Below are 17492 nucleotides of genomic sequence, written 5' to 3' on the forward strand. Positions count from 1 at the left end.
TGTGAACATATGAACAAAGTCATAGGCGCTTCTGATACTGCTTTGAATTCTGCCTACACTGGAAATGAAGGAACTGGTCCATTTCTTTTGGAAATTAGTGAAAAACAAAGATGTAATTTTTTTCCCCTCTAAGATAGTAAATCTCCTGGATTTTGTTCACAGACCACTAGGGGTAACAGTTCACAAAGTATGGTAGGAAAATCCCTGGGCTTCCTGAAGACACCCTCAGAGGGTCTACAAATCAAAGCTGTTTTTATAGTAATATTAAGATGTTCATTGCTTTTTCATTCTTAACCTCTCTTGAGTGTACAATGGTATTTTCCAGAGGTTACACAATGTGTAAAAACTCCATTGCTCTGACAGTTAACAGGATATGAGGCTTGTATGTTCTTGTATTTTAAACTTTTCTCAATTTTAATTTCTAATTTGATAAGTATTGATAGCCCATATAAACAAAAGCTCTCTCAAATGTCCTCATTAACTTCTAAAACAAAGGGGCCTTGAAACCTAAAAGTTTAAGAACCACTGCTCTGGGGGGTTCAAGAACCACAGGTTAATAACCATAAATGATGCAGCATTTTAAAATGCTTCCCAGGTTGTTAAATTTATGGCTACTGGCTCTGGCTGCTTTGTGGGGCCAGGCTGGGGTCTTGACTTCAGAAGAGCATACCACTTCCTTCCTGGAAAGAGAATGAGAGCAGGAAAAATAATGTCTAATTGCTTTCTGGGAAAGGTCCATCTGGCCAAGCCTACATCCAAATGTTTGAACGCCTGAAAATAATCTTCTACTCAGTGCACCATGAACTATATAACTATCTCCTAAGACAACTTTGTCAGACAGAGGCTCAGATACCCACTGAACCCATGTTCTTTTCCAAGCTCACTTTCTCTCTTCAAGGACACCCTGTCCACATGACAATGTACTACCAGCATCTTCCTGACACCAGCAACAAATTAGCAACAGACAGCTGCCTCTGGAAAAAGAGTTTTTTCAAAACACAATTGGGAATTTCATTTGAGTGATACAGAAAATCTTCCCTCTCATTCTCATCTTCTTTTACTTTCCAGTCCTTTCATAAAGCACTTTTGTTATGATACTTAGAAAATCTTTTCTGGGTCTATCTTGGTCAGGAGTGAGAAAACAACAGAAGGGTTACAGGGGCAGGAGAGACAGTCAGAGGATTTTAAAGAAAAAGCAATAAAAGAAGTTCCCAGCACTGGGGAGGAGCATTGCCATAGTGGAAGCCAGGATTAGTGACTAAGCTGGAAGAACAAACAAATACATTGGCATAAGAACTGACTTTGTAGAAACACTGAGTAGGGACAAAGGCAAGACTAAATTTAGGCAGCAGATCAGAAACAAGCGGATAGACACAAAGCAGAAAGAGGCGATAAACAAGGAGAGAAAACAAAAGCACGAAATTTGAAATCAGAAAGAAAGGATAAAATCATATTGCAATCCATTTAATGGGGACATCAGCTCCATATATCCTCAAGTCCCTGTGTTGCTAAGTAGACTAAGAATGGCCCTGAGCAATTTTTTTTAAAAATTACATTGTTTCTCCAAGAGCAAACAATAAAAAGAGTTTAGCTTCCCAGGTGGCACTAGTGGTAAAGAACCTGCCTGCCAATGCAGGAGACGTACATAGGCGATGCAAGTTTGATCCCTGGGTGGGGAAGGTCCCCTGTAGGAGAGCGTGGAACCCACTCCAGTATTCTTGCCTGGAGAATCCCATGGACAGAGGGGCCTAGCATCCACTAAAATTGAACAAATCACAGAAAGTGGTTTTAATTACTTTTTAAAACCACTTTTATTGGCATAATCAGGAGTTTTAAAGACTCCGTTTCTTTTCCTTACCATATACCATATTTTCTCTGCATTCAGTTACACACTTTGAGCTAATTTGCAATTTCAGTAGATGTGCTAACAAGTATGTAATGTTACTCAATTATATATGAGAGCCTTTTATTAACAGACATAAAATTATTTATTCTATGACCTTAACAATAATTGGAAATTCCTTTACATAAATAAATATATTATTTAAAGTAACAGTAATTTCAGAATTAATATTATTTTTAAAATCTGAATTAATTTTCTATTGATAAAACTGTATTTATAAAATAAATTTACATGTCCTAATTGGACTTAATATGTGATCCTTTAATCTACCAGGATACTGGGATTCTTTCCAAACCAAATTCTTTTCCTAAGAATATTCAAAATGACATATATGGACATAAGACATGGGACATAATCTTCAGAGAACTGTTATATAACATATTAAGTTACCAAAATTCAATATTTACCATACAACACCCTTGATTCCAGGTTACCAATGAGTTATTTGACAATAATAAATAGTATATATTCTAGTATTTTGTAGTTATTTAATGCTCACCTTTTTTTTTTTTTTAATTATCTAGTGGCCATGTTAAAGTTCATTAAAAGAGATTACAATATACCAAAAGCATAAGGATGTAAATATGTAAATACTGATTACACAGAAAGGTTGAGAAAAGTGTACAGGCCAGCAAGCCATCATTTTTAGTACAGTCTCATTTGGTAGACTAATGAAAGATACCAACAAATAACAGCAAAAGTGATGCCTGCTGACGACTACACTCTGTTCTGGAGATGAATGGATACACTTAAAGCCTCTCATTTGAACCAGGGGCAACTACACACCTCATGAAATTCATTCAAGTGTTATTCATTCTAATTTGTCAACTTTCCTCAAAGTTCCATCCATAATTGACCAAAATGCTGCATGTTCTATCGAGTTCAAATGTAGCAGCTCACAATTAGCCATGCTCTGGATAGAACCTACACTTCTGAAACAACTCAAGATCACACTTGTCTTTTATTTCATTGTTGGCTGTTGTTGGTAACTTATTAGCAAGCCAGGGCTCCCATCCTTCATTAACAAAGCTGATTTTTCCAAACAAAATTCATATACTACTTTTAGTCTTGTTAAACTTTATCTTATTGTTCCATGCAAAGCATTTCATAAGCTACTCATCATTTTAACGACTGCAGTTTACACATCCACAAGTTAACAGTATTTCTTCCATGCCTTTATTCAAATCATTTATGGAATTGTTAGACTCAAATCAGAGAACAGAAGCCTAAAAGAACACCAGCAGAGATCCCTGTCCAAGTTGATATCTATTTTCAATATTTCATTCATTTTAATCATTCAAAAATATTTATTAAGCTCCCATTAGAGAACATTCACCATATGAGGCACTGGAAATATAGTTGTTAGTGAAACAGACACTGTCTCTGACTTCACAGTGCATACAGGGTCTGCCAGTAAATGAAATAATTAAGGTGTGATAGAATTATCATAGGATAAGTGAAATGAGAGAATATAGCTAAATAAGCAACATGGTATAAGAAATTTATAAATGAATATTCTTCAGAATGGTGGTTTATTCATCAGAATATATGCATTATTCTTATCTAGCCATACGTGCTCCTTTATTCCACAGGGCTATCATATGACACAATCTCAAATGCTCTACTTAAATCAAGAAACACTATACCAAGAACTATGCCCAGCACACACTTTTTAAAGTGTTAGAGACATTCTCCAGTAATGTAAAACTTATGCTGGATCCTTTTAATCAAGATACTCAAAAATATTGTTTTTAATTTTTGACAACACATTCTAGAACTCTGCCATACATAAAGAAGTGTTTTACAGCACTGCTTAAAGCTTAAGCAATTACTTAATGCAAAATAATTTGTAGTACTGCTTCTCAAACTTCTATGTATGTATGAGTCACTTTGGAATCTTATTAAAATATAGATTCTGATTCAATAGACTTGCAGTAGGGTCTAGATTTCTGCCTTTCTAATAGACTCCTGCTGCTGCTGCTGCCAAGTCGCTTCAGTCGTGTCCGACTCTGTGCGACCCCATAGACGGCAGCCCACCAGGCACCTCCGTCCTTGGGATTCTCCAGGCAAGAATACTGGAGTGGGTTGCCATTTCCTTCTCCAATGCATGAAAGTGAAAAGTGAAAGTGAAGTCGCTCAGTCGTGCCCGACTCAGCGACCCCATGGACTGCAGCCTACCAGGCTCCTCCGTCCATGGGATTTTCCAGGCAAGAGTACTGGAGTGGGGTGCCATTGCCTTCTCCGAGGTGATATCAATGCTGCTGGTCAATGGAAAGAAAGAAAGTGAAAGTGAAGTTGCTCAGTTGTGTCCAACTCTTTGCAACCCCGTGGACTGTAGCCCACCAGGCTCCTCTGTCCATGGGATTCTCCAGGCAAGGATACTGGAGTGGGTTGCCATCTCCTTCTCCAGGGGATTTTCCCTACCCAGGGATGGAACCCGGGTCTCTTGCATTGCAGGCAGACGCTTTACCCTCTGAGCCACCAGGGAAGCTGGTCAATGGAATACATGTTAAATAACATGTTATCAATGAATAACATTTTCTCTCTCTTGTCTGGCACTTTTCCTAACCTCCATGAATTCTTAATAATAAATATACATTATGTTAATGATCATTGTGATAATGCTTACATGTTTATTTTAGATAAACTTCATCTAGAAACTAGAGTAGCCTTCATTTATATAAAGTAATTGTTTTCTTACTGCCTTCATATCTACTATAGGTTTTAGTTCCCTTAATCTTAATCTTTATTTAACCCTTCCCAACTGAATGACTCTTCTCCTTGGGAAACAGCAAAGAGTGAAATAAGAGTTGTTTGGATTGCTTTATCTCTGCAACTGATAAAACTATGACACCTAGTTCCCAAGAGAACAAAAAGAAAATTCAAGTTTCAGACTAAGAGCTAGGATTCTTCACTGTCTGTTTACTCTATCAGTACAACCAGAATTAAGTTCTTAGTTTCCATATTTTCATCTTAATGTTTAGCCCACAATGCTTTCTCCTCTGATTCAACAAATTGTAGTAAGAACTTAGTATTCACCTTGAGCAGGACTCAGAATACATTCCAGTTTTGCTATGAAATAGTCAAAGAAAAAGAAAAAGCCTAAAGAAAAATTTAATAAAGCCTAATCATCATTAACATGACTATATTGTGAAGTACCATTGTACATTACTGAACAATTGAGAGTAGAAACAATGCAAGGAAGAGGAGGCGGGAAAAGGCTAGTGATAGTAGTTCAAGGGATGCTAAACAAAATATTTAAATATGATTTTCATTTGCTGTATCTTTTTAAAGTTTTTGATGACTTATAGTAGAATTCTTATGCAATTATTTTGTCTTATTCACATTACTATAATCACTTCTCCCAAGAAATACAAATTATTATTTAACAGACTTCTCCATTTCCAAAAAGCTCAAGATTGAGAAAATGTATCTTAAATCAATTAGCCCCCATTTTCTGTACAGTCCCCAGAATTTAGACTTATAAGGGCTAGCAAATAATGATGGATGGAAAAGAAGTTCATTACACCAAGTTAAACTCCTTGGTTTAGATAGATGGCCAACTCCAATCAAAATCCTAGGGAACTAAACACTTAGATTAAGAATAAGGGTAGGCCATTGCTAATCTAATTGCCTGTGGCAAACCCCACCCCTATTTAGGTCCTATACTTATCTTTCTTCTAAGTACCTCAGACTTTTTTTTTTTCTGCCTTAAAATTTCCTTTCTCAGCTTCCAGTAATTTGAGGTTATAGTCTGGTTTTATCCTGCCTAATTAACATTCGCATAACTGGTAGCAGATGAAGAGTAATTGGATCTTATCATGCAGTTCCTTTTTCAGACGAGTTGTTAGCCTGAAAGCTAAGAGCCCTCTGTTCTGTTCTCAGTTCTGCCGTTGCTCAGCTGTATAATCTTGGGCAAATATTAAAGCTACAGTTTACCTGAAAGGCTTGTTATTAGGGAAGGAGCAAGGACAATGCGTAAGTGCCAATGACTATGAGCGACAGTCCATGTGATAGGAAGGTTTGGATTTGAAAGGCTTACATTCCAGCCCATTCTGCTATAAAACATCTATGTTACCTTAGGCAACCTTTTTCTCTTTCCTCGTGTACAAAATAGGAATAATTAATCTACCATGCTTATCTCAGGTTTTTTTGGTTTGTTTTTTTTTTTTTGAAGACTGACTAGAACAGAAATTACAAAATGTCGGACATAGAATAGGCTGTCAATAATATGAATCTGACTTCAAGGCTAATAAATTACCACCACAAATCATACACCTGCAGGGTTTCTTGCAATGAATTTAAAAGGGAAATTTCAACATTAAAATTGGTAGTTTATATGAAATCATTTCAATGGAGTCACAATGGCTTATACAAATTATGCTATTGACCCATTTTTATTTGTGTGCTTATGGAAATGGAAAAGGTTGTTAGCACTAAACCACCATCATGAAACCAAAAGGAAGGGAGAAGGAGGGGAGGAAGGGAGGAAATAGGAAGCAGGGAAGAAGAGAAGGAGGGGAGGAGGGATGGAAGGGAGGAAGGAGGGAAGACATATATTTGTGTTGAAAGTAAATCCAAGAAATCACAAATAGCCTTAACATTACCATCCAGGAAAGTCTGTTCAAGATAATCAATGATCTGAGTGGCCTCACAAATAATGTTTTCCCCGTGGATAAGGACGGGCACTTCTCCAGTTGAGTTCAAACGCATAAACCAAGGCTCATTGTGCTCACTCAGGGGCAGACTTACATCATGTTCCTCGCACTTCAATGCCTTTTCAGCAATTACCAAGCGCACCTGGAAGAGTTCACATTGGTTACCACAACGCAGGTATGCTTTTAATTAAATGACATCCCTGGATACCAGCCAGCAGCCTTTTTGTGCTTCCCTGAGTTATTAATATTTTCAACACCCCTTTCAACTCTATTCCTGGAATTAACAAGTGAGACATATTCTCGCACCTCAATCTTGTAAGTTAGAAAAGATACGTAATGAGAATGATTCTGGCAATATTCAGTGCACGGTCACCCTCTTCATCACTACTACTTTTCTTTGTGTCCTAAACCTTATGATGCGTCCCCATAGTAAGAACCTGAAACAGATACACTAGGCCTGTTGAAAAGTCAATCAACCAAGAGTAAAAGAAGGAACCCTGGATGGGACGGTTGCCGGAAGGCGCTTCCCTCTGCCTCACTCTCCAAAGGCCCCGAAGACGAGGCCTCCCGCCCCAACGCCGAAAGTGATGTTTTCTGTCGCATTTCATGAGTGGCGGTGCCTGAGTCACGGCCTTCCCATCTCAGACTGATTTTCCCTGCTCCTCCATATAAAACGCACCCCTGCCCCACAGGGCGCGCCGCCCGCAGGGGTTGAGTTGGAGGTCTCGGTGGGCGGGCTTCCCCAGGCGGCACCCAGCGGGAGCTGTCCAGGTGCTGAAACCCGATCTGCGCCGCCCGCCCGGCCGAGGCCTTTACCTTTTGAGAGCTGAAGGAATGCGTCCAGTGGTACAGAATGAGCTTAACCTCTGCGTCCGACTTGCCTTCCGCCATCAAGGGCGCTCCCCCTCTCTGCTCGTCCTGCCTCCGAGCCATTTCGGGGTGCGCGAGAGCGGGAGGGCCTCGCCGGTCCGTCCTTTACTTCCTCCAGCCACACTGCCCTGCAAAGAGCCGTTTAGCTTTTCCGGGTGCCACCCGGAGCCGGGAAAGTTGCGTGCGGGCGGATGGACGAACAGATCACTGGGAAGTGTAGTTTCGCCGGCGAGAAAGCTGCGGGGCGAGTCCGCAAAGACTCGGGGCGGGGTCTCTGCGCACGGAAGTCACTTGGGAGGTGCAACTGGACGTTTTGTAGAGGAAATGATCTAAAATATGAGTTCCTGATTATTTAAGATGAGTAATGAAACATGTTAATTGAAAATTACTCATGGGTTTTGTAGATGGAGTAGAGATGGCTCAGGTACAAAAGCATCAGTTTCCCAAGATACTTAGGGTTCCTCATGGAGAGGCTGTGCCTTTGGTGGAAGGTTGATAGACAAAACATTTATCAGTTTTCATTAGAAGATGCTACTATGAGGTCATGTAACAACAACAATAAATCTCCTTAACAATGCGAATTAAAAGTCTAGTTGTTAAATCAGAAATTTTTTATCCATTTAAAAATTTAATTCATTTTATTTAAGTATTGTTGGTTTACAATGTTGTGTGTGTTTCTGCCGCACAGCAAAGTGATTCAGTCGTGTGTGTATGTGTGTGTGTGTATTCTTGTTCATATTTCTTTCCATTATGGTTTATTACAGGATCAAATGTAGTTCCCTGTGCGATGCAATAGGATCTTGCTGTCTACCCCTTCTATATACAATAGTTTGCACCTGTTAATTAACACAGAATTTTTAGAGCAGAATTACTTGGGTTTGTTTCCTAGTTTTTCAATTTTCCCAATTTTTGAAGTAGAGATAGTTTTATTTTCCCCATAAGGTTTTTGTGAGAATTAAATACAATGTTAAACACCCAAAACAGGCTAGCATGTTGTAGACACCAAATATTATGTACAATTTCAGTTGCCTTATAAACATTCTCTTTATAAACATGGTCAAAATCATGATTTTATGATAATCTAGTCATTATTATACACTTCTCAAAATTCAGCACAATAGTAAATCAGCAGAATTTCTCTTTTAGTGAATATGTATTAATATGACCGTGAAATGAATGCTTGTTATAATTCATCCAGCAAATATTTATTGAGTATCTACTGTGTTCCAAGCATTGTACTGGGCACTGGAAATACAAAGATGTATAACTCTTCATACATGGCACCCAAGATATAAGTCTGGTGGCAGGGACAACAAAATAGATGACCACAGTGGAGATGAGAACTATCAGTTTAAGAGGAAACACAAGTACTAAGAGAAATGAAAGGTCTAAAAAAGGCCCCTAGAAGAGATAGAAATCTCACGAGGTCCTTCCTCTCCTTTATAACACTTTATTTGTTGTTCTTTGTAATTATTGTTTAAAGATTTTTATAGTATCTCTTTATACCCTTGCATGCATGCTAAGTTGCTTCAGTCATGTCCAACTCTTTGGGACCCTATGGACTGTAGTCTGCCAGGCTCCTCTATCCATGGGGATTCTCCAGGCAAGAATACTGGAATGGGTTGCCATTTCTTCCTCCAGGGGGATCCCCAACCCAGGATCCAACTCAAGTCTCTCATATCTCTTGTTGGCAGGCGGGTTCTTTACCACTAGCGCCACCTAGGAAGCCCCTTTTTATAGTGAAAGTCACTCTGTAGCCTGCCAGGCTCCTCTGTCCATGGAATTCTCCAGGCCAGAATACTGTAGTGGATAGCTATTCTCTTCTCCAGGGGATCTTCCCAACCCAGGGATTGAACCCAGGTCTCCCACACTGCAGGCAGATTCTTTACCATCTGAGCCACCAGGGAAGTCCCTTTATACCCTTACGTGAATTCAACTGCTACAGCAAAAGTGATCCTTGTTCTTTATCCATTCACACTTCAGAGCAGAAGAAAAAGCAAAATTGTGACATCAGTCAGAGTGGGGTTTAAACTCCGGCTCCACTCTTACCCTGAACTCTCCTGAGCCTTCACTTCATCATGTGCAAAATATGAGCATCTAAAAATATGTGAGTGCCATGGCATTCGCTGAGAGACTGTGTATAAAGAGTAACCAAAAGTGGGGTCCAGCTGCTTGCCTTTCAAAAGCCAATAAAGAGGCCAGGTTGGTGGGAAGGAAAGTTAGTTTTATTCTGGATGCTTGCAACAGTTGGGGGAGTGGGAAACGGGGGCCCACCTGTCCAAAGGCCAACTTCCTCCCCACCTCCCACCCCGGACTATCAAGGGGCAAGACCTTTTAGGGGGAAGAGCTTTTATAGACAGAAGGGCAGGGGTGGGGAGGGGTGGCTACATGCACAGTCATCTCTGATAGTCATCTTGAAATTGGTCATGCAGTGGTCTGACCAACATCATCTTGACTGTTTTAAGTACAGTTAATCTTCAGTTTCAGGGTCAGTTTGTTCCCATTTCCTTGACCAGTTCTCAGAGTTGTAGCAGCTTATGTCATGGTTATAGTCTGGTCATCATGTAGTTAACTCCTTCCACCTGGTAGGGGTTTCAGTATGTATAAGACAGCTCCCAGGATATGGCTCAGAATATTATCCATAGCCCTTGAGCAAGAACTAAAGGTCCTTGACTATGCTTAATGGCTAAACTATTATTATTATTGGGTTTCCTTTGACTGTTTTCCTTTGTTTCTACATGTTCTCACTTCTCTGATTAAACTTATTCTTTGGCTCAAATTATTCCACAGACAAAAGGCAGGCAGAGGACATGGGGGGCAAAGACCACAGGATCCTGCTCCATTTCAAAAGCACTTAGCATGTTGCCTGCAAAACAGCAGTTGCTGCAAAAAGAATTTGTGGAAAAGCCCCTTCATGATGTTAAGAAGACATCACACTTGCTCTTCTCTCTTTAGGCCTCAAAATGTTTTCACTAGTAAGTGAAAGAGCTACAATTCAAACATGACTTTTTGACTACTAGTCAAGTACTGCTTTCTACAACACCATGCTAGCTTTACACCAAATAAAGAAAGTTGTAGACTTCCAAGCTTTACACAGCTGGAGTAGACATTAGGGAAAATATAGCCACTTTCTTGAAAAGTAGTCCACATAGATATATAGATATTCAAGTCTATTAGAACACAAACTACCATATCAAACTACTGCTCACATGTCTTTCTTGTGCATTAGACTTTGAGCCTCAGAAGGTCAAAGACTCAGTATTATTCATTTTAGTATCCCCAAGAATCCGAAATAGTGCTTTGTACATAAAAGATGCTCCCAAACTGCTTATTAATTGAGAAAAAGAGTAGCTAACCACCATCACCGATAGCAGCCGTAAACAATGACAGACAACAATAGTAAAGTATAGCCTATCTACTGCTCTAAAAATGCTGCGTAAAGGTAATTTCATTCAACAAAATTCAGTACTTACAAATCTGGACTGTGGATCATGGCTCAGTAAATTGACTCTTTTTTATGTTAACTTTTAAAACTTGACTGATTTATTCTTGGCTACACAGGGTCTTCATTGCTGCATGAGAGCCTTCTCTAGTTGCAACAAGCAGGAGCTGCTCTTCGTCGCAGTGTGAGGGCTTCTCACTGCGGTGGCTTCTCTCGCTGTGAGGCACAGGCTCCAGGCGCAGGGGCTTCAGGAATCACAGTGCATGGGCTCAGTTGTTGCGGCGCATGGGCTTAGTTCGCCCTCAGGGTGTGGAATCTTCCCAGACCAGGTATCGAACCATATACCCTGCATTGGCTGGCAGATTCTTAACCACTGGAATACCAGGGAAGTCCTCTGTTAATATTTATTGAAATTTGTTATTCATTTAAATATTTCTGAGTGATTGAAGTTAAAATGGATTTGATTGGTACTATGAAATAACAGATGACATGCTCTCTCTGAACCTGAGTCACCTTACCTATAATTATGATGAAAATCTACCAGATATGCTGGATACACAGATCTATTCAGTTTGGAAAAATTCCTTGAGCTAAACAATTAATGGTTTGTGCACTTTGCATTATGTCTTATGCTTCAGTCAATTTTAAAATTATCATATAGAACTATTACAGCTGAATGATGTATATATATTTATGCAGTTGTCATTATGTAAAGTTCTATTACTGACATTACCTATTTTGACAGGTATTAGGTAATTCATACATATTTGTAAACATTTTTTAATGTATGTCAACTAAGCCAGAGATCTTGAAACCTTCTGACAAACTGAAATACTCCAGGTTTGTTTTTGAAAGTACTTTTATGAATGACCACAAGAGGTCTCTATCTTTTTAAGAATAATCAATCCCTTGCCATTGTTTTTTTTTTCCTTGACAAATAAGAAAACTGAAATGGCGATATTCTTCAGAGAATATATATGACTAATTAAGCTATCTAATTCAAAATGAAATTTTCCAAAATTAGGGGAAAAAATCTTTTATACATATGTAAAAAATAGAATATCTCCACTTTCTCCTGATAATAGCTACTAAGCACCCACAATCTATTATGCCTGCCCTGTCTGACCCCTGCCAGTTTTCTGACCCATGTGAATAGCATAGGATTTGTAATTGATATATTACAATTACAATAAGAAAAAGGGGTAGAGGTCCTTATTTAGAAATTATTTTCAAGAATTTTTATCTCAAATGTGTACAATTCCTGTTAACTGATATTCTCAAGTATCTACAAAACTAATTATCTAATTGAATGAGATAAAAGATGGGCTCCTCAAAAATACACTGATTTTATCATATAATTGCAATGGTTCCAACTAGTTTACCGACGAAGCTCTAATCAGCTCCTATACTTACTGTGCTTCTTAAAGTGTGGTCCCTTGACAAGCAGATCAGTATCAACTGGAAACTTGTTAGAACTGCACTTTCTACTCTGAAGGTGGAACCCAGAATGTTTTTAAAGGCCCTCCAGGCTTTTCTGATGCGCGTTAAGTCTGAGAACTACCAGTTTAATGTTTAACTGATGAGCCATCTTAGTTCTCAACCTCCAATTTGCCCCATTGGTAAAATTTGTAGAGCCGAATAGTGCCTGTATGTCAAAGGCTGTCTTATGGTTTCTGGAAGAAAAAAATAATTTGGAACCACTCCTACAAAACAGCCTGGTAAAATCCCAGGAATCCAAGCCACCAGTTAGAGTTTACAAGTGCAAGATATCAAGACTCCTTTGCTTTCCCCTCCAGAATGTAGATTACCCGCTGTGGGCTTCTAGACGAACGCCTCAATGAACTTAGAATAGACCAGACCATCTTCTGAAATTCCAAAGTGCTTCCTCTGGCTCTCTTTGCATCCCAGAAGCAAAGAGTCATAATTAATACCAAGTGCAACTTACTAATTCAAGAGGATCTCACCATGAGGCTACTGTAAATTTATATTTCATTAGTTTCCTAGTTTCTCAAAGAAACACTACTAATGTTAACAATGCATTAAATTCTTTATTTTTTAGTAGAAAATTTGTTTTGAGCCATAATTCTCATGGAAACGATTTGACAGATCTGTCCACCCTATCTCACCCATCTCTATTGTGATGAATGCTGTACATTTCAGAATAAATGTACATGAACATGGACCAGTATACAGTTAAAGGGCTTCCCAGATGGTAAAGAACCTGTCTGCCAATGCAGGAGACACAAGAGATGATGGTTCGATCCCTGCGTCAGAAAGATCCCCTGGAGGAGGGCACAGTAACCCACTCCAATATTCTTGCCTAGAGAATCCCCACAGACAGAGGAGCCTGGTGGGCTACAGTCCATAGGGTCCCAAGGAGTTGGAGTCGAATGAAGCAACTGAGCACGCACACATACAGTTAAAACAAAGATGCATTTGCACTATATGGTTGCTAGTATTTTTTGACATGTTTATTGTGCACCAGGACCCACCACTGAGCGACTTCCCTTTCACTTTTCACTTTCATGCATTGGAGAAGGAAATAGCAACCCACTCTAGTGTTCTTGCCTGGAGAATCCCAGGGACAGGGGAGCCTGGCGGGCTGCTGTCTATGGGGTTGCACAGAGTCAGACACGACTGATGCGACTTAGCAGCAGCAGCAGCAGCATCAGGACCTATGTTGAAGACTTTGTATGTGGACTCTATTGTAACACTTGCAAACTCCCCTAGAGCAGGGGAGATATCCTCCCTGTGTTTTAAATGAGGATATTGAGGCACAGAGAAGTCAGGAAATTTTTCAAACTCATACAAATAAGTAAGCGCCAAAACTGCAACTTAGCCTCCCCACCCTGCCATGTTCATTTCTGGACTTCACATTGTGCTCACTGGAGCATGTCACTAAAAAAGTACTTTGGTGATTATGTTAGTATTAGTGAATATCACTTATGAGGGTAAAGAAATCAAAGAGAAAAAAAAAAGGAGTCACTTAGCAGCTTGCTCTACTGGTATTTGAATAGTATCACCAACATTTCTTTCATTAATGTTACAATAATAGAGAGATCTATTCATAAATGTTTGCAGTGATGAAAGCCTCAAGGATATTTAGATGTGAAAAAATAAGCATATTCCAAAGAGGATACTTACTGCTTATGTATGAAATTACATTTTGATTAGTTATGTTTCCTGAAGTTAATGTTTTCTTACTAATTGACAGTATGCTTAGATATTGATCATCCTTTCATCCTAACCAATTGCCTTCCTCTCAATGGAAGACAGGCATCCCTTGTGGATCAGATGGTAAAGAATCTGCCTGCAGTGCAGGAGATCTGGGTTCGATCCCTGGGTTGGGAAGATCCCATGGAGGAGGGCATGGCAACCCACTCCAGTATTCTTGCCTGGAGAATTCCATGGACAGAGGAGACTGTCAGGCTACAGTCCATGGGGTGACAAAGTCAGACACGACTAAGCGACTAAGCACACACACAGTGGAAGATACTTTTCTTCCTGTTTCTCAATAAATGATTCAAGTCGTCTTCCAGGACACCTTCTTCTGTCACTTTCTTTGTATGTTTACAGGACTCTTTCCAGGCATTTATGATCATTTGGCATTTATCCTGGTAATTCAAATTAGAATATTTAATAATACATTGGAATTTCTTTTTCCAGTGTCCTTGCTTTTGTGTTCTTTTAGTCACTAAATAATAAGCAGAGAAGTTAATTTATGCCCGCATGGTCCCTGGCCACATGAGAAAAATGGCATTAAAGCTCAGAGACATGAGCTTTAAAGAAAGAAAAGCTAATGTTACAAGGATTGCTCTAAGTCGGATTTTGCTTTGTGAATGTATAAATAGGACCAGATAAGGTTCTGGGCAGCAGCAGATCCCAGGCACCAAATTGTCATCTCTGTTCCTTTGGCACCGACTTCAACACACTAGCGTGGTTCTTTTTTCTTAACCACCCAACGTCACCAGGGACGTTGAGAGAACAAACATGACTGCTAGTGCTATAAAAGCTACTTCATTTATCTCTTTAGTCTTAGTAAGATCCTAAAGAAGCATGAGATAATAGTGACAATAAAAGAGTGCTGAAGTTTACATTCCAATACCAAAGTCTAAAGCAATATTTCCTTTCATTTTTTACATACTGCATTTTCTGAATAAAAGCAATATTGTGATCCATGGAGAAAGATTCATTTAAATCCTAAGCATGTACAGTAACTGAAACAGATGAAAGCAGGGAACCGAATCTGTGTTCATGAAGTGACATGAAGAGGGACTTCCCTGGTGGTCCAGTGGTTAAGACTCTGTGCTCCCAATGCTGGGGGCCCAGGTTTGATGGCTCAGTGGTAAAGAATCCGCCTTCCCATGCAGGAAATGCATGAGACTCAGGTTCAGTCCCTGGGTTGGGAAGATCCCCTGGAGGAGGAAATGGCAAGCCACTCCAGTATTTTGGCCTGGAAAAATCCCATGGACAGAGGAGCCTGGCGGGCTACAGTCCGTGGACTTGAAAAGAGCGAGACATAACTGAGTGGCTGAGCATGCACGGAACTAGATCCCACACGCTGCAACTAAGAGTTCGAAGGCTGCAACTGAAGATCCTGCATGCCACAGCTAAGACCTGAACAGCCAAATAAATAAATTAAAAAACATTAAAAGAAAAAGCTACACGAGGGAGACAGGCGACACATGACCACCGTGAACCTGTTTCCAATGACTTATTGCATGACATTTGGGACTGGTTGGAGAGACCAAATGAAAGATCCAGAGAGAAGGAGCTGGGCTTTATATAAGAAATGAAATCCTTTTAGAGCAAGAAAGTTTAAGGGAAAAAGGAAAACTCAACAAATTCAGGTGATGGTTTAGTTTTAAAACACATGGAAAAAAGTCAGGACCATATATTAGCTTAAACTGTTTTCAGCCTAAAAAAAACTATTGCTGTACGCAAGTTACAAAAATGGAAAAGCCCAATTTGACCAAATCCACGTGGCCAAAGAATGTAAAGATGGAAAAACCATAACCACCCAGGGACGTGGCCATATATTATATGAAACTGAAGTACACATGAAAAGGGACATAGGAAGATCTAGCACTTGGAGTTGCAAAAAATGGTGAAAAACCAGTGCTCAGTCTGCAAAGGGAGACCAGGAAGGTTTGAAGGCAAGGATATGCTGCTTCCTCCAAGACCTGCTGGGGCAAAGGTGCTGATTCTCTACAATGAAGTGGCTGAAATCCGATGGGCGCGCTTTAAATAACTGATGACCAACGAGAGCCCTCTTATTCACCTTCCTCGTTACGCATGTGCCTTGACGGCCACGGCAGCTGCAGATAACAGCGAGTTCTCAGGCAGACATGCGGGGAAGTTCTGGGCTCAGTTCTCCAGAGCCCTGAGCCAGCTGTCCGGAAAGCCGATTTAGAACAAACCTCCCTGTGACCAGAAGGGTGCTGAGCCCCCTAGCTCTGCGGTGGGCTCTGTACACCCCACCACCCACCCCTCTTCTTTGTACGCTAAGTCACAGCTCCAAAATCAAGCCGCTTGGTCAGCATCAACTTCTGTGCATGTTTCCTCCAAAGCCCTGAGCCAGCTCCACAGAGCCAGCAGGCGCTGGGTGCCGCAAATGTGATCCCGTCTGTCGTTTTGGCCTCAGCAGAAGAGCGACATGACCATATTTATTGCTGTTGCTATTCTAGGGGCTGGGTGACGTTCTTCTCCCCTTGTGGCTGAGCCCGTTCATCTTTCACCACTCCCTCCAAGTCTGCGAGGCTAAAAGCAGGGATACAAATAGATTCTATCAGGAGGAAAGTTAAAACGAGAAGTTCTGAAGTATTCCGAACCTATTTGCTTTACAGCATGAAAAGTTATAAGTTCTGCCGTTCTGTATTTTAAACGGGTACTATTAGCATCCCATTGTTACCATAAGCTGCTACTGATGGTAACTTTGCTAAGGAAAGAAAACATGAATAAAGGTGGTGGGGAAATGATCTGGCTGATAAACATGGCTTGGAGATTTGGCAAATGTTGAATTTTCCACTGTTGAGTCTTGGGAGTGTCCACATGTTACCAGAACACTTGAAGCTTTCTGCTTGCCTCAGACTCTTCCTTACTAAGCCACTCCTCTTTTGTGACGTGAAAGGGACTAATTGACAAGCCACAGAAACTCCTATTAAGGATACAATGGTGCAGGGCACAGGTGACAGGGCTCCTAGAAAGTAACTATATACAGACTTTCTAAATGAAGAACTTAGGTACATAAATAACTAATTACCGCATGTGTGGCACGCTGCACCAAATGAGAGGGAGTCTGTCTTTACCCCTGACCCCTATTCATTACCGATGGGTCAAATCTTCCACTGTAACTCGTGACCACTCTGTTTGGGCTCACCTGGCTGATCCATCGTCTGCCCTTGGCAACAGTTCTATCTCTGGCTTTGCTAAAATGACTCTTCGGATTCATGTGCCCTGCTGCAATTCCACTCTGTCACATACAAGGCAGCAGAACATTCTAGGGGAGGCAGTGGGTTGCAGAGGTAGGTGCGTGGGCCCTGGAGCCAGCTGCCTGGGTTTGAGCCCTGGCTGGCTGCTGTGGGACCTCGTTAAGCCTCCACTTCCTCTGTAAAATTAG

The 17492-nt window shown here is 40.4% G+C and overlaps 1 protein-coding gene across 9 annotated transcripts in view; it reads right to left on the minus strand.

The window, feature by feature from the left end:
• Positions 1-17492, minus strand: part of GDAP1 (ganglioside induced differentiation associated protein 1) — a 50170-nt gene that overhangs the window by 11414 nt on the left and 21264 nt on the right. For 4 of the 9 annotated variants that reach the window (XM_070382236.1, XM_070382237.1, XM_070382233.1 and 1 more), the window contains exons 3-4: positions 7378-7559; positions 6511-6703 (exon numbers count right to left, since the gene is read on the minus strand). The exons of 1 other annotated variant lie outside the window; for it this stretch is intronic. In XM_070382236.1, the coding sequence (XP_070238337.1) occupies positions 6511-6703; positions 7378-7494 (310 nt within the window). In that variant the 5' untranslated portion in view covers positions 7495-7559. Of the gene's footprint in view, positions 1-6510; positions 6704-7377; positions 7560-10904; positions 11247-17492 lie in introns of those variants that run through there. 4 more of the 9 variants (XM_070382234.1, XM_070382241.1, XM_070382238.1 and 1 more) reach the window with 4 other exon arrangements.

This window comes from Bos mutus, chromosome 14 (assembly GCF_027580195.1).
Source record: "Bos mutus isolate GX-2022 chromosome 14, NWIPB_WYAK_1.1, whole genome shotgun sequence".
Lineage (NCBI taxonomy): Eukaryota > Metazoa > Chordata > Mammalia > Artiodactyla > Bovidae > Bos > Bos mutus.